This window comes from Rhinolophus ferrumequinum, chromosome 9, assembly GCF_004115265.2.
Source record: "Rhinolophus ferrumequinum isolate MPI-CBG mRhiFer1 chromosome 9, mRhiFer1_v1.p, whole genome shotgun sequence".
Classification (NCBI taxonomy): domain Eukaryota; kingdom Metazoa; phylum Chordata; class Mammalia; order Chiroptera; family Rhinolophidae; genus Rhinolophus; species Rhinolophus ferrumequinum.
In genome coordinates, this window is record NC_046292.1 from 17,398,727 (window position 1) to 17,417,085 (window position 18,359).

The window sequence follows — 18,359 nt, forward strand, 5'->3', positions numbered from 1 at the left end:
ACAGGAGACCTCACATTTATTTACGTGTTTACTGAATGCTCAACTGTCAGCATCATCACCTAGAATTTATTTCGTAATTGCAGTGTTAGGTGTCCTCATGTGTTTGATGCACGTGGTTTTGTTTTTAACCTGCAATTACTGGCTGGATTATTTTCTTTCTAGTATTGGGTACCCTGTGGTGACTTTGGGCTTTGGCTTCAAAAGTTACGTAAGCTACAAAATGCGGTTAAGGAAGCAAAAGGAAGTGCAGAAAGAGAACGAATTTTACATGCAGCTTCTTCAACAAGCCCTACCCCCAGAGCAACAGATGTTACAGAAGCCAGACAAAGAGTCTGAGGAAGGTAGGTCTTTACCCTAAAGCTGTTGGCTCAATAGGTTACTCATTATTGTATCTGTCAGAATTTTTGTTTTTGGAAAAGTTGCTAGGACTTTGGGAAATTACCAAGGATTTCCTGTTTTACGGTATTCCTCTTTAGGAACCATTTTTTTTTTTTAATATGAAAAAATTCTATGAAAATATTTTTCATAAAATACAGGGTGGGTGATGTTTTCTATCTAGTGTCTGAAGACCATGTGCCTTTAAGTATGCAAATATGTTATTTTATTTTTATATATTTTGTTTTTATGGCTTATTTAATATTTTATTTGTTAACAAATACTTTAAAATATTTATTCTCAGTAGCAAAATAGTATGTATAACTCTATGAGTTTGTAATTGAAGCAAGCCAAGAACCAAAGTATAAATAAAATGGAGATGTAGACAAATAGAATTGTTTTTATACATCAAAATTTTTCTGAAGAGAGCGAAGATGGATAGGTCCTATTCTAAATGGTTCATATAATTCAATGTGGAGCTTAAATTGAACCTTTTGTATTAGGACCTGTCTAATGAGCATATAACCAATTCAGTAGATGAATTGACAGCAGTACCAGTTTTCTTTGGTTTGAGAATTGAAAGTTTAAGTTCATATTTTCAGTTGATATGTGCCAAAATCTTATTCTGTGGTATGGTGTAAAAATATCTCTTTAAGTAGACTTGAACAAATTGAAATGGTTAGACCTGATACTGAAAATTTTTACAAGTAACCTAGTAAATGATACAAACTTCATTTACTAGAGTCAAGAAAAAAATATAGACGCCCTATATCCTAACATCACACTTCTCCTTTTGTTTCATTTAATCTCTTTTCAGTAAAGTTATTAACAGTTTGTTTAATCCAAGCATCTTTTAAAATATGGCCTCTTAAGAATATGATCTGCCTGTGTCCTCTCACCCCAGTGATAGATAAGTTTGATTTGACTGATAATGAAATATGACTTAATTATAAAATCCTCATCTTGTTCTCAAGGCGAAAACATTAATGGTGTTTATAAGTGATGGCAATTTTCTAAATGTTCAGCTTTTCAAATTTATTTGGATTTGCTTCTTGAAGTTAGCATGATGTAGTGTAGTTATTGCTACTTCTAAATGACTTTGCAGATTAATGTAGTGAGTTTCTAAGCATCGATGATGCAGTTTGTTGAATCAATCTGTTTTGTGTTTTTATACAACTAAATATTCCGGTGTGGTTTTTTGTTTGTTGGTTTGTTTTTGGTATTGTAGCAGCCAAAGGATTACCTGATATGGATTCCTCGATCCTTATACATCACAATGGAGGTATCCCAGCCAATAAAAAACTCTCCACGACTTTGCCAGAGATAGAATACCGAGAAAAAGGGAAAGAAAAGGACAAAGATGCCAAAAAACACAACCTTGGGATAAATAACAACAATATTCTACAACCTGTAGACTCTAAAATACAAGAAATTGAATATATGGAAAACCATATCAATAGTAAAAGATTAAATAATGATCTTGTGGGAAGTACAGAAAATCTCTTGAAAGAGGACTCATGCACTGCTTCCTCAAAAAATTATAAAAATGCCAGTGGAGTTGTGAACTCCTCACCTCGAAGTCACAGCGCCACAAATGGGAGCATTCCTTCCTCATCTAGTAAAAATGAGAAGAAGCAGAAATGCACTAGCAAGAGCCCAAGTACACACAAGGACTTAATGGAAAACTGTATTCCTAATAACCAGCTAAGCAAACCAGATGCACTGGTAAGGTAAGTGTGCCTGCTGTGTCCTTACCCACAGTTTCCAATAAACTTGACTTAGGTCTTGAAAAGCAAACACTTCCATACTGGCCTGTAGGAATTGTTTGTGATCAGATACTGTAACTATTAACTCTGTGGCATTTGACATTTTAGTGTAGATTTCACATGGGTTTGTTCGCCACCCAGTGCCACTGTCCTAAAGCATTGACTCCAGCTCTTTCCAGTGTTCTGAGTGAGAGGTGACCGTGATTACTTTCCACATCTGACAAGTTTACATGTAACTTGATTCTTCTAGTGATACTGAGAAGCAGACCTTTAGTCTTTCTCCTTTCCTTTTTGCATTTACAAAGTTCTTGTGGCATAAACACAAAAAGAAGATTTTGTGTCCTGTTCATGCAAATTTCTTTGTCAGATAGATACAAAAAGGGGTGGTGGGAAAAGTTGTCCTTACCACCTTGTACTTGTTTTTGTTTTTCCACTTAAAATGTAAATTATCCCCCAGATAACTCGGGGAAAGTTAGGTTTGAAAGTAATTTCTTTTAAAAAATACCGTGGGTAAATACAGTGTTAGACATGATTTTAATCAGAAATGTTTCTTTTCCCATCTTTAATTAGAAGAATAATATTGTTGTATTACCTTGACTGGCTCTGACTTAATTTTGCTGTATTTTGTATGTTTTATGTATTTTATAAAATACCAATGTTCATTTTACCTCATGTTTTTCAATTTGGAAGCTGAGATCTGAACTGGAGCTTTTTTTTTTTTTTAATGTGTAATTCAAGAGGGCAATTGTAACTCCTTCCTTTCACAAAGTTATCTTATATTCCTCTTCCTTTGGCTTGCTTAAGAAGCAGTTTATTCTAGGGGGGAAGGTTACCAGCGTTATAAATCATATAAACAAGATTATTAATTTGTTTTCACTTTTTGATTGGTAGCTAGATTAAGGGAATATATTTGGGTTCTACTGCTAACGACTCTTGAGGTTTTTTAGTCTCCGACCACTTTTAGAAGTGTACCATGCTTTTGCTGATGCCAGGCTGGTATCCACATCTGTTTGTTATGACATTCTGCCCACCATGCCCTGCAGAGAAAACAATCAGCAGAGTAGCCTCCTCTAGATGCCCCTGGGAGAAAGACCAATTAGTTGACCTTCTATTTCAAAGGGACTATCCCACAAATTTACTATATGCTATAAATGAAACATCTGCTACAAGCTTTTGGATATCCTTTCTCTTATACAATTTTAATAATAGCAGTCAAGTCAAAATAATTTTCCCCTGTTGAGTGTTGCAGAGAGAGCAGTCAAGGCTCAGTCTTGAGACACCATCTCACTGGGGCCCCAGTTGGTGTGTTGATCAACTGTCCTGCCTGATCTGCCTTTAGTAAGAAGTTCAAGGACTCATTCAGATGGCCAGTTTCCCAGTAGGTGGGTCCAGTGCTCCCGTGCCTGCTCCTGGCGTGTATGCTTTTTCCTGTGGTCACTCGTGATGTGCCTGATCTGAAGGGTCCCAGAATATTACTCTGTTTTAGGGAATACCTCTGTCAAATACATAAATAGAAAATATTATACTTAAATAGTTTTATAAGCATCCATAGGATTATTTTCAATTTTGAATGTAGTATTAAAAAAAATGAGATCTAAATACCCAACAACGGGGAGAAATTTAAACAAATTATATGGTTCATTCATTTGATGGACTTTTAATACAGACATTACAGAATCGTATTTTTGAGCCATATTAAACAATATAGGGAAGTGCTCATGACAATATTTTATAAAGAAAGTAGAAAACGATTTTATTAAAAACATTTTTTTAATGTACACAGAAAAACATTTGAAGGGAAAGGAACTAAAATGATTACAGTAGTTATTGCCCCATGGTAGTATTGTACGGGACTTTATTTTTTCTTCTTGCTTTCATGCACTTTCAAATTTTTCTATGGTAAATAACAAGGAAAGTTTATAAAATGAAGACTATCTGAGCAAATTATCCAACTTGGCTATAAGAGGACTGAATCACACTTCCTCTCACCCTTCTGGTCTATCTCCTGTTTCCTCTTATTTGACTTCATGTACGTCTTGATGACTATTACTAAGACTGTAACTGATCTAAACTTCACATATTTGAGTTGTTAGCTCGAGAGTGGGTTTGTTATCTTCAGACAGAGAGAGCTGGACTCAGTGGTCTCTGAGACTCCTTCTGATGCAGCGTAAATGGGCTGACACTGTGTACAGGAGCCCTTTGCTACTACAGACTCACCTAGAGCTGTGTACTGGTCGAGGCTGGCTGCAGGGAGAAGACTGAACTACCCTTTTAAACATTTAAAAAAATAATAATAATTTGAAAGCCATTACTATATTATTAGTAGTAAATTAATTGCAACACATTCTATAGCTATGTCTGTCTGGATCCATGGCTGAGAACTGCTATATTTGCGAAATCAATTCAGTGACTTTTGGAGGGAAAATTCATTAGTAATCCACTTGCAGGGAGAGTTCTTGTAGATCTGGGTGGTTGTCAAAATAAGGTTTGATGGCCATTCCCTGTGAAGGAGCAAGCAGTCCTTCAGGTCTTTTCTCCATTTCTCCAAGCTCCATGGATATTCTCTACTGTGCTGTATCCTACAGGTTGGCAAACGACTACACACAGGCTAAACCTGGCCCACTGCCTGTGTTTGTAAAAAGTTTTATTGGAATACAGCCACACTCATTCATTTACGTAGGATTTGTGGCTGCCTTTGCGCTACAGTGGCAGCGCTGAGTCGCTGCCTATGGCCTACAAAGCCAATGGTGTTTACTGTTTAGCCCTTTAGGAAAAAGTATGCTGATAGGTCACTAGGGCTAAGGAATGTGGGGGAAGGTGGGGAACTTGGGAATAAGTGTTGCTTATGGGATCCTTCCCAGGGAACTTGCTAAAGCCAGTCCAAAGACCTGTTTTGGTTTGAGAAATATTTACAAATCTTACAAAATTTCTGCCGGCTTGATTTCTGAATTCTTCACCCAAGATATTTAGAAACAGACTTACAATGTTGGTAGCCAAAAACATTTTTAATTCTGACATGGGAAAAATTCTAGACAACAGAAAAAACAGTGAGGAAACTCAGTTTTTTGTTGTTTTTTTTTTTGTTGTTTTTTAACTAGATGCTGGGTTAGAAAGAAATAATATAAATTAGAATGAAGTTTGCTTAAATTTTTTTCTTTCAGTGGTCACTTTAATGATATTTTTAGTGTGAAAAAATGATAGAAAATTTAGGTGGAGAAAATAGTCCCACCACTATGACACAAGTTACTGTTAAAATTTTATTGTATTTTCATCAACTAAATTTATGTAATTGTGGCCATAGTGTTTGTGTAGTTTTGTGTTCTTCACTTAAATTATATTGAAATCATTTTCCCAACTTAGCCTAACCCTCATTTTCACTTGATGTGGAATATTCCATGGCAGGTCTATGTGATCATTCAGCAGTCACGCTAAGATTGGGCAGATCAGGGTGTGACACCTGAGTCACTTTTCCTGCAGTTTCAGGGCCTGCAAGCAGGAGAGCCAACAGTTTTGTTTGCACTTGGCACAGAATTCCCTCTCAAATACAGCCAAAGACTGGGGTTTCTTGTTGGTGATTGTCACTTGTTTTAGTTTTTCTGCTTAAGGGAGAGAATTTAAAACTTTGCATACACAATGTGAAGTGATCCATATTCTGTAGAAATATTGAAGCAGAAACCTCCTCTTGGTTTATTGCCTTTCCACTTATTTTTTTTGTACCCAAGACAGAAGATTCATCTTTTTATTTTTTTTTCAGTGCCTATTCTTAATAAGATGTCAACTTGAATGTAGTTGAATAATGTCTGGTGTGAAGAGTCATAAAGGAGAAATATCCAGTTTGCCTAGTACAGAAGCATTTCACACAATGGAGTAGAATTCAGAATGAAGATTTTTTGGGCTAGAGGGGTAAACATAATGGATCTAAGAGACATCTAGACCAGCCTTCTCAACCCTGTGTTTTTATCAGTGAAGTAAAAGAACTCTAGAAGATTAAATGGCTAGTCCAAGTGACCCAGCTAGAGTGGCAGTGCCAGGACCAGAACCAAAGTTTCTTTTCTGTTCTACCATTGTTTGTTTTAAATGCGCATACAGCTAAAGTTAGCCCAAGGATTGGCACCAGAGCAAGATTTTTTGCTCCAGTGGCTAAAATTTGTAGAAGAAATGCTTAGAATTTCAGAATTCATTTATTTTCCTTTCTTCTAGAGAGATCCTGTTCTAAGTGTTTTTATTAAAAATTCTTGCTTTTGCCAAAGACACAAGGGCATACTTATCTCTGAATAGAAGGGGGCCATCATCCACTTGGACCCTTGAAAGCTTATGGGGTCTCTGAGAATTTAACTCTCGTTAGATCTGACTTGGGAATTAGTCTGGTCCAGACAGCCTAGAGCCACCCAACATGGAATCTGCGTGTTAGTGATAGTTCTGGAGTAGGTTTAGCTTGACAGCAGCAGACTTAAGAGCCCTGAACTGGAAGATTTAAGACCAGGAGTATAACCATCACTTGAATCCCCAGGAGAGGCCACCATTGACTACGTGGAAGGCCTGGGGGCCTGTGGTGTGTGCATTGCTGCTGTAGTAACTTCTGAGCAAGTTTGAAGCCATGGCATGGGGGAGAGCCTTTTCTTCAGGGGAAAGTGGAAATGTGGGGAAAGTTGTAATATATTGAATACTCACTCTTTTATTCGACCCTAAATTCATTTGGCCATTTCAGGTATACCAAAATGTTATTATGTATAACTTAGTTTGTTCATATAATTCTGCTTATTTGGAGACTTGAGAGCCTGGGGAGAAAAGAAGAAAGCGTTTATGAGGATTTTTGCAAGTGGTAACCCTGCCTCAGAGAGGAAGGAGGGAGAAAGGAGGGAGAGAGAAGCACTGTAAGAAATCTTACTCACTTAGACCAAGAAGGGTTTTTAACTTATACTGATACCTAGAATCTAACTTACATTGCCAGGTCTGTGTCCTAGAAAAGAATTTTTGGAGCATATAGATTGATGCCAACATACTTTATCAACAGGCTGTATAATGTTCTAGTCCATCAATGAGTGTATTAATTAGTATTGTGTTTTAGTGGGCTGCGATTTGTGACTCCTTCTAGTTTAAACTAGTGGTGAGCAAAATGTCATTGCTCTCCATTCCACTTTCTAGCCCATATAAACCTTGTATTTATGCCTTATGATTTTATGTTTCTCTTAAAAAGGGGGATGAAGACAGCAAAAACTAAAAGCATCCAGCTTTCCCCTTTGCCTGGACTTGCTGGTGGTACATGTTGCCCAGATGTGGTTTGACTAAGCAGTTCAGTCCTTTGTACTGCTGAATTTAATCTTATCTTCCATATCCCAGCATTTGAGATTGTTGTGGAACCTCTGACTTATACAAGGCTCCTTAGTGTAGTCTTATTGTTTGGGGAAAAACAACAGGAGACAGTGTACAATACTTCTGAGTTTTCATTTCCCCACATTTTAAGATGTTCACACACAACCAAAAGTATATATCCATTGAAAAGAAAGGGCCAATTTTTAGGTACTGATTTTTAATAATCAGTGGATTCAGTATGATTTGGTGTGAAAACCTGAAAAAGAGTGGAGTGAAGAGAGAAATCCAAGGAACCCCTATTTTGTCAACTTAGAGAAGCGTTTCAAAGCAACAAGGAAAATTGAGGGCTAATGCTATTTACCAGAACAACAAAGAGACACCAGTTCTTCTTCCTACAACTATCCATCTTTCCTTTCCCGTGGAGGGAGCTGGCCAGGTACTGGCCTGCATTGTGGTTAGGAGTGGGTGGGGGCTGGCTCCTAGCTCCCTGGGCAAGGAAGGGCAAAGAACTTGCTGGTTCCAAGTTACAACAGAAAGTGGGGGAGGAAGATTCAGAGATGGAGCCCAAGACTGCAGGCACAAAGTGAGAATAGAATCCAAAGCTGAGACCTGAGTGTGAGGAAGAAACAAGACACAGCAGTCAATTGAGGAGGTAAAGCCTAGAGCATTCCTAGGACAGGTACCCCAGGGCGGGGGGGCGGGGGGGGGGGGGAGGTGGCCTGGTATGGACCATGCTAGCCCTCCCCCAAGGCTGGGAAGTGTCCTAAGTGGGGAAGGTTATAAAGGGATTCTCTTGAAAGGTAGAAACCCATCTTAAAAGGTAATGGAAAGATCCCTAGATGGACCGGGTCTTATATTAATTTTTGCTCCAAAAGATGCATTAGAGCTGATGGTCCAGCTCGGTCTTATTTTCGGGGAAACACGGTATTAAAGAGGAGGAAGTAGCAAAACAGATTATCCAGTATGAACCGATTACAAAATAATGAGTGGATATAGTTCCATGTACACAGAAAATTATTTGAAATAGTATATGCCGAATGGTCAATTGTAGTTGATTGTAGGGGATGTTTACTTTCTACATTGTCTATTTGTATATGGTTTAAATTTTTACACAAGCTTATTATACCCATAATAGAATGTAACTTGACGAGGACGGACCTTCTTTTCTCCCGTCTGCCACAGTACACAGTGCTTGGCACAGAGTAGATAATAAATACTTGTTGAATGAATATTACCTTTGTGCAGGGAAAATACTAGAAGGGAGGTTGGGCCTCAGTAATTTCATTGACTGCAGTGCAACTCAAAGTTGAATTGAAAGTGGAAAACCTAAATATTGCGTTAGACCAGGCCAAGGAGCAGATATCCAGGGGCTAACTATTTGTTGTTCTTCAGCAGGTTGTTACCGATTTTATTTCTGAAAAATAAAAAGACTTTCCACTCTACACCCCATTCCTTGGTATTTCCCAGGAAGTTTTTAAATTCAGTACTCTGTCAGTACTTTTTCCAAGCCTGTGCAGGAGGCTCAAGAACTTCTGGAAGTTAATAAGAGACAAGGGGAGAAAACTCTTAAGGGAGTGCTGTCGAAAATGCCATTTGCTCTGGCAGTGGGTTGGTTGGTCTTCAGGGCCAAGGAATCTGGCACAAGCCACTTCTCAGACAGGAACTGGAAGGAAATCTCGGTTTGCCGGGTCTTGTTCATCTTTCGCGGTGGGTCCCCCTGCCCCCAGCCCTGACCATTCTCTTTGTCTTTGTGGTATTGTGGTAGCTGGAGGAGCTCAGATCCCATGTTTCTGTTCCAACTTTTCCTCCAAGGAAATTCCCCACGTTAGAAAGTGTTGACTGCTTATACATACGTATCATCTCTGGTACTGGAGAGAGAACAAATTTGTTCTCTTTTGCACTGGAATACATTTTGCTGTGTGTTGCAAATGGTTTGCACAAGAAGATCTGACCTTGGGAGGGAGACAGTGATTTGCCGGTTGTGGCTTTACCCTGGCTGCTTTCCCTCCCTGTGCCCCCGGCACACGCAGCGCTGACCAACTACTGCTGCAGTGACTTGCCTGTCACCTTCCCCAGTGAGAGCTGGCTAACAGAGCAGGCCGTTCCACTTCCACAGGTGCGTGTCATCATTTACTTGTAACAGAATCATTTCTAGCGGAGGTGAAATTTAGTACAAACTCATGACATTTTCAGAATGAAGATTATGAAACCTGGACACTTGGGGGTTCTAACTAGAGTAGATTAAGTATGTTGGTTTTAGCTGCTACTAAATTATTTGGAAATTATTACATGGAAAAATATGTAGTGAGCCAGATTTCTGTTTAGTAAGTTTAGTGAGCTAGTTTTTTCTCTGTGTAAACATGTGTTTATGTTTGCCTAACATAATTTATTTGAGGGATGGAGTCCACATTAGAAACATTTTTATGTTGAGTACTTGAGAGTTTATGCTAATAAAACAGGGATTTCTAGTAAGACAATTGGAAAGTTTCCTTCCTAGAGTTCAGAGGGAACTACTCTAAAACTTTGTGTTAAAATCTGAGACAGAAACCCTGCTGGCTCATAATGAATTGAGATTTCCAGCTGAGGGGATAGGGGTGGATTCCCCGAAGGGGGGAAATACTCCAAGGAAAAGGAACTCTATTCTTTAAATGTTACTCATGCTGTCATTTAGAAACTGGCTGTTTGAATACTTTGACAGCCAGTGTGGGTCTACTTCAGTCTGTGCAAATCTCTTAGGGATCCCTTAGACCTTTTTTTCTAGCTAACTGGGACTCTCAGGATTAAAACAGGTTTTGGTTTCTTTTTTATGGGAAAAATGACAACTCTTCTCTCTCATGGGGTACAGTTCACCTTTCTTGGTAGAGTGCTGTAACAGATTGGAAACAGAAGCACAGAATCGAGAACTGGAAAGGACCATTGCCCTTATGTTTCCCCTGGCTCTAGAGCAGGCATTGCAGACTCAGACAAGTATGGGAGCAAGACGGCCGGCATGAGGGGGCAGTTTGTAGTTGGCATCATTCGTATTCAGTATTGCACTGGGCACCCTAGAGTTTGGGAGCACATATCCTTCCAAACAGGACAACCAGTTGTGGCCGCGGGGGATTGCAGGCCCACTGTTGCTAAATCTGATGTTTTGAAGAGATGCCGAAAACAGATATGTTTATGTGAAATCTCCCAGTTAAAAACACATTTTTTTTTTACATCATGTGGGGGAGGGTCAAACAAAACATGTTTATGGACCAGATGGGCGCACCAGTTTGCAACCTCTGCACCTGACCCTTCCTGTTATTCTTATATTGTACTCCCTACTCTCCTACCCCCAGCCCTACCAATCAAAACTTGACTCCTATAGGAAGGACTTTTCTCTTAGGGAATAAGTCCCATGAGCTAATCTGCCGTGTATTAATGGGACCTTTTTGCCTTCTCCTCTCCTTCAGTTTCTTGTGCTCCTGGAAAACATAGACCTGTTGACATCCACCCCACCCCCAGTCACAGAACACACCCTTTATTGTTGACACCTGACCATGAGGCTTTCAGACCACTTAGAAGGAGAGGGGCAGCGACAGCCTTGTGATTAGAAAGGTAGTTTGGGTCTCTGGTGTTCCTCAAACAGTTCAGTGCAGAGAACTGCGTAGGCCTCCTGTACCCAGCACTACTGGGATTTTAAAGCATAAAATACACCAAAACTCAGGATATGGACACTAGTTATTCACAGACACACAGGCCAGGTGGTTTAGAATCGGGACCTCCCAGCACCATCTCTTGGAACATGTATAATGTCAAGCTTGAAGTCAGAGCAATGCCAGCTCTCTTTCCTAAGGGAGGCAGAGCAGGGCGATAAACTGTAGCTCTAGAATCTTGATTTAGAAAAACGGTTGTTTGGGTAGGAACTGATGAATGGGAAGTAGCTGATGTAGATTTAGGAACTGAAGCATTTCTACTTCAAAAGTTAAGTTCCCTTTTTTTGGAGTGACCTAAAAAGTTGGTAAAGTGAAAGAGTTGGATTTTCTCTGAGGCTTCCAGATTATTCTGAAACTGGCCTATGACGTGGGCAAATCTAAGAGCAACAATGAACATTGAAAAGCCATGGACAGCAGATTAACAGCCTCCTTTTAAAATATCTTTTCCCCCAATTATAAAATAATAATTAAAATGTTAAAAACAAGTTATGTATGTTGATTATATCCAACTTTGAAGATAAAGAAGAGACGGCCACTATCTTAATATGTAGCCTGTCAGTTATTTTTCTCTTACACACATACATGTGCTTTTTACAAAATGGAGCTCATTGCTTGTACATTGTTTTGTGACTTGTCTTTTTCACTGACTGTATCCTGAGCATTCTCTCTTGTCATAGAATATTCTTCCTCAGTGGTTGCATGTCAGTCAGACACATGAATATACAGTATATTTAGTCAGTCATCTGTTGAATATTTAAGTGTTTCTGATTTTTTTCTTATTATAAATAATGCAGTAAACACACTTTTACATACTTCTTTGTGTATATCAGCAGTCTTCCAAATAAATGTCTGGGAGTAGGATGCTGCATCAACAGATATGAACATTTTAAAGACTTTTGATAACAAACTATCAAATCTGACCACATCCTTTAAGGATCTTATTAAAAATACTAGTTCGTGGTACTCATAGCTTTATTCTTGAAGGGCTTCAAGAAATCAGTTTTCCATTTCCCTAAATGACCAGTCATGTAAAAGTCTCTAGAATTCCTTTTCTGCATTTCTTCACTTACTTTAACAAAAATGAATGTCTACCTTTCGTGTTTGACAGATTAGGGAACAGAGTCATAAGGTGCTGTGTGATATGCTTTCACTAGTAATCAGGTCTTTGGGCTGTTGATTATTTTGGGTTCCTTGTGCCTGGTAAACAGTTGCAGGAACCACAGTGAGACCCGAGGCAGCATCATCTCGCTATTTCTGAAGCTGTGGTTTATAGGATTTACTGGAACAGCTTCAAGTCAGTGATGAGATACCTTCACGTTTTTATGTGAATGACCCATGCTGCCAGTCCCGTCAGTGTGAATGACCTGGGGGGCAAGGACGGGGAGGAGTTAGTGAAGAGGGTAAAACAGTATTTCTTTGGGGGATGAGCTTTGATTTATGAGCTCAGCTTTCTGCAGGGACAGCTGTGTGGTTCCCAAACGAGTCTTGTCTTGTATGATTAATGTATACCGGGGGATCTCCTAATGGAATTAGGTACCTACCAAGATGGAGCAGATGTTCTTCATTCATTCTTTTCATGAGCGCCTGCCTTCATGAGAAGCAAATACCCGTTGACCTCTATCTCTTTCAGCCACTATTTAAACTAAAAATCTGACGGCCTGCTGTAGATAGGTTGTTTCTGGAGCCTCATATGTCATCACACTGACCCTGTTCTATCTACATACTGAGGATATGGACACAGAATCGGAGTTAGAGACATGGTCTGGAAGGATTGGAACAAACTTTAGAAATATAGTTTCAGCTTCTAATTTTATAGCGCCATCAGTCCCTGGCTTTAAAGAACTTATAGTCTTTTTAGAAATACGATACACAGGAAAAGATTAAAAACCAGAACAAATTAAAAAGCAGTGCAGGACAATGGTTTAATGCCAAACAACAAGCACCAACAGTAAGTGCTTTCAGATTTCAGAAGCAGAGGGAACTTTGGGCCCTGAAGATCAGTGCCTCATGCTGGAGAGTTGTTTAGTTTGTTTTCTGTTTTTATTTTTTAACTGGGCCTTGAAGAGTAAGATTTGAAAATTGGAAGCCGTTCCCTCCCAGAGGGGTGCTATAATAAAAGGCAGAAGATGTCTGGAAACAAGGAGTGTCATTTTAGCTCATGTGACGGGTTTGTTAGAAAAACCCATCCTTCAGTCACTTGGCTATATGACTCGGAGATGACCTTCTGAAGTCCCTTTTCTTACAGAGCAAGCTGAATTATAGGTTCTGTGTTGTCTCGCAGAGCCTACAGCGTCTCTGGCTATCTCTCTAGAGTTCAGAGATAACCAGCAGAGCCGAGGCTCCTTGTCTTCCTGGTGGGCTCATGGGGTCGAGCCAGCAGCCCACAGAAATACGCACTTAGGTAGTTTTCTGGAGTGGGCATGGAGTGTGACTCGTAGAGTATTTGGGGAAGCTAATCATCTGTAGGAGAAAAGGTCTCCCTCTTTTTTTTTTTGCAGGATTTACTTCCTGGGGAAATTTACTGCTCCAAAGCCATCAAGTTCCTCTGTGCTATCAGTCAGGCCTCATAAAGCCTCAGGCTTTAAAAAACCATGAAGTTTTTGGCACTACCCATTGGAGACTTTTAAACTTTCAATGAAGTCATAGTATTGTGGGCTGTAATTCAAGTAATTCACAAAAAATGAGGACTGCAAACATTTAGACATAAGTATCTTCCTACCTTTTCAGATACTTAAAAACAATACCCCTTTCAACTAAAAACTGACACTTGAGTACTACTGTATTTTCTACTAGGTGTACTTCAAGATACTCAAAGATACCTTTCCTACTGAGCCTGCCTGAAAGGCTAATGTTGGAGCTTCAGTCTTTTGGAGATTGCCCTTACTAAAATGCAAATCTTTTCCTATTAAAATTAAATAATTGTCAACCCCTCACATTGTAGTTTACCACAGTTGGGAGGGATGAGAGAGAAGATGAGATAGAGTTCAGGTTGGGAGTGGGTACAGGTAGGGATCCTCAGCTTGGCAGTTTTGCTTTGAAGTCAGCCCAGGCCGTCAGAGTGGAGACCTGGGAAAGTTCCACTCTGGATGGTCCCATCTCTTGCTGGTGAGCTAGGTAGTCTGCTGGAGTTCAGCCGGAGCTTCACAAGGTTAGAGGTTGGATGCTGTCTTCTAAAATTATCAGTAAAGTGGCTAGGAAAGGTGCCTGGACCTAAAAGGTAACCATTTGAGTTGATTAGAGCCCTGGCTTGCCTAACTGGGCAGAAATGGACATGTTTACTGGACACCGACCCCGGCTTTGCCCCGGGCCCTGTCTGTATCCCAGGTCGTGACACCGTTGGGCAGCCTTTGCAGGGGTGAAAACGAGTACCACAGGAGTTGGGCAAGCAGGAAGTGTATCTATTTCCTGCCTAAACTTTACCAAAGTTTGGTGAAGATCTGTCCGGCCCAATTTGTTTCTTTCTTTGGATAAGATGTAGCTCTTCTGGAGGAAATTTCCCTTTTGCCCCTCGATCTTCTATAGTGTAGGGAAGAGAATAGGATTTAGCTCTGATAAGAGGGGTCTGAGCTCATGGGTGAATTTTTTTCCTCCTTTCTTTCGATCCCAGTTTACTGAAATGAGTTGTAAGGGTTATAAACTATTACTTCTACCTCATTTTCTTCTTGACCACTTGTTTCTAATTTAGGTTGCAGCTATTGATGCTTTGGTTAAATCCCATGAATATATTTGAAGATTTTGCATTAACCTCTTAGCACCATTTAGTCAGTACTTCTTGGTTCTTCATATCAATAAATTACATATCTGTTTTACCTAGGAAATACCTTCAGCTCCAAAGGGTTAAGTAAACCATAAAGACAAGTGGTAGTTATCTGTCTAATAAATGCCCCTGGCACTTGAGTGGCTTGATATAGTTCAATTGAATAATACACATAATTCTTTCAAAACTCATGCATACATTTTTCTATTGAGCATATGCAAAAATTGAGATATATCTCAGAAAATAGGATTTTATAGTGCATCTAGACAGTGGAATATTATGCAGCAATTAAATTGTTGATGAGAAATTCCTAATGATATGGGAAGGTGCTTAAGATATGTAAATAGTACTTGTGGTACTCGCACCAATACTAAAAATATTTACATGTATGAAGAAAGAGAAAGAAAAAAAGACAGAAAAGAAGGAAACGAAATATAAATAGTGAATGATTCTGTCTGAAGAGGATTATGAGTTATTTACATTTTTATTCTTTATGCTTTTCTGTTATTGTATGCAGTTTTATATTGACTGGGTATCACTTTTGCAATTAAGAAAAACAAATCTAATAAGAGATTGTAAATCATTTTACCACCTACCTTAGTAAAGATTTTAAAATATACTGAGCATTCAAGGTTAAATTAATGCTTTCTGTAGATAGATAATGAAAAATTTCCCCTCATAAATTTTAAGAATTACTTCAAATTTACCATTTAGCACTTTAAGTTATCTTACATGTCATTATGCAGTGCTTCTGTAGAGCAGTGTTTCTTAAACTGGGGAAAGCTGTTGGTAGGTAACTCACAGGTTTGATACAACTCTTTGGAAAACAATAATTCAGAGTTTTACAAAATTAATGATAGCGGTTATGATACTCCTGAAGCATTTTCTATGCCTTGTGAAATTAAGTTATTTTATTTTTGAAAATAAACTTTTTATTGAAGTATGACACACATCCACAAAAGTACGTAAATCTTAAGTACACAACTTAGAAATTTTCACAACATGAACGTACCCTTGAAACCACATCATTTTATTTTTGTTGTTTTGTGCTACTACATGTCTTTGACAAAATTTTCATAGTTCTAAATAAAAAAATACTGTTTAAGTGTTCTGTGGTCTCCAGAAGTTACACTCTAGATATTTTGCACTTTTTGCTCTTATAACTGCATTAACTCTGCATTTTTAGGTTTTTTAGGGAGCTCTAAAATTTCATTCAGAATATTGTTATTCTTAGTTCATGGTAGGAAAATTGGCTTTTATCGATTTAAAAAATGCAAAAAAGTAATAACTGCAAATTATTGACGTATAGTCTGTGCAGATTTAAGTTTTCTTTCCTTCCCAACGTGGCACATGCTCTGCCCCAGTCAGCTGGTTGTGTGGAACTTGATTCCTGTGCCACTGCATATGATACAGCTCAGACTGCTAATCTGAACAGACAGATCAGCAGCCGGCAGTAAGTGTGTCAGGCCGAGAAATCCTAGACCAACCTGGGAGGAACTTTAGAAATCATTAGCCTTCAATGGGGAAACTGAGTCCTGGAAGGGTACATGCTTTGCCCGGGGTCACAGAGTTGGCACCAGAGCTGAGTCTAGAATCCTGATCCTAAACCCTATTACTAAACCATGATAAGTCCCTATTTTCATCTTAAAACTCATCCTTTCTACTAAAAATACAATCTTCAAACTGTGAAATTGATTTCTCAAGAAAGGTGAATTACCTAACACGTTTCTCAGCCAAACTTCTTAATGGAGATAACCTGACAGCGTCGGCCTGTTTTGGAAAACATCCCTTGGGTTACTTCGGATGAATGAGGGATGGTGTGGGATGGTATAAATGCCAGTCTGTAATTGTTTAGAGCCGTTCCGGGAGGACATTCAACTGGAATAACCCTGGCAATAGGGAAAATGTGGCGTGATGTCGACTTGTGACCCTTCCCTGGGGAGCGAACTGTCAGGAGACCCGGCAGTGTTTCTGGAACACAAGGTCTCCAGTCTGCTCCTGGTCACTGGACAGGGGACGGGCTACTGTACTTGGAAGATGACCATTGATGCTTTGTGACTTCTTGTTTTTGAGATTTTTGTTTTAGTTGGCTAAAGGTAGATAGGTAAATAAAGCTGCTCTTTGGTGGGCCCGGGGGATTTAGTGCTTAATGAAGCATGTCTGTCAGGACTTAGTCTGTTGGAGCTGGCAGTCCCAAGGAGATAGCACCATTGCTCTCCAGAAATCCTGATTCGGTACGTTGTATTAGTGAAATGCACGAGAGTCTCATCAGAGCAAACGGATTTTTGCCTACCTGTAATTTTGTAGGAAAAAGTGTCTTCTGAGTCTCACGTGGCAGCCCGTCCTGTCCACAGTCCTATCTACCAGACCCATTCTGTTCTTTCTCACTCTGTTCCCAGAGTACATGCCTTCCTCAGAGGCCAGACTGATTGCTCTTTCCCGCTAATATCTATGGCTGTTCCTGTCTTTGAGCTTTTGAGCCTGTTTTTCCCCTTGTTTAGAACGCCCCTGCCTCCTTCCCTTCTATTTCTCTAAATCTGCCCAGCCATCAACGCCCAACTCAGTTCCCATCTTCTCTCCTCAGAACTCATGTGGCATTTCTACCCATACCATGCGATGGGTGATACAGCTACAGGTGAGCCTACTGGTGAGGAGTGGACTCGAGCCAGAATGCCTGTGTGACCTTAGCACACAGAATGCCTGTGTGACCTTGGAAGCTTTCCTGAATCTAGATTTCCTCATCTATAAAAACGGGAATAATAATTGCACTTAGCCATAAATTGTGCAGATTGAATGAATGCATAGTATTGAAGTCTATAGAACAGTGGCTGGTACATAAGTTCTCATTTAACATTATTATTCCTTCTAGCATATATTTAATCATGGCCTTCCTTGTGTTCCTGTTTAACCATTTTAAGTGTTGGTTGGACCCTAATGAAATTGTAGAGTCCTCTCATAGAGAAAGGGGCTTGATTTTACACTTTTTGTTGATCTTTTTCAGTCATACATGTGCACATAATAGTTCTGCATACGTATCACTTAAAATGAAACTATTACTGTATGAAAGAAAATGGAACAGAAGTAAAGAATTGAAGAGAAAAGCAAGGCTTGTGTTCACAGATGGAGTTTTCTTATGATACTTAGAGCACGGAATTTGTTCCTTTTTTCATTGTCGTTGAGTCTAATGACCCCTCCTGTCACAATCACCAGAAGTGTGAACATCATGTAGCAAGGATGTTAGCAATTTCAGGAGGTTGTCTCAGACCCTGGTTTCTTCTAAGCCTGTGTTTGGGGGGAGTTTGAGACAGTAGATTCTGATATATTAAAATACCTCCGCACAGGTGGGTCCTGAGCTGGGTGTTACATTTCTCCCCTGCTGAGGGGCACGGGAACAGTTGGGAGGGACCTTACTCTTCAGCCACCCCCTTCCTGCCTTCCACTCTCCCTTTATTAGCAGCTCAGGTACTC

General features: G+C 39.5%; 1 protein-coding gene across 1 annotated transcript in view; it reads left to right on the forward strand.

The window, feature by feature from the left end:
- MACO1 (macoilin 1) overlaps positions 1 to 18,359 on the forward strand; it is a 51,598-nt gene that overhangs the window by 20,930 nt on the left and 12,309 nt on the right. The window contains exons 5-6 of the mRNA XM_033114478.1: positions 163 to 341; positions 1,604 to 2,105. Of these exons, the coding sequence (XP_032970369.1) occupies positions 163 to 341; positions 1,604 to 2,105 (681 nt within the window). The remainder of the gene's footprint in view (positions 1 to 162; positions 342 to 1,603; positions 2,106 to 18,359) is intronic.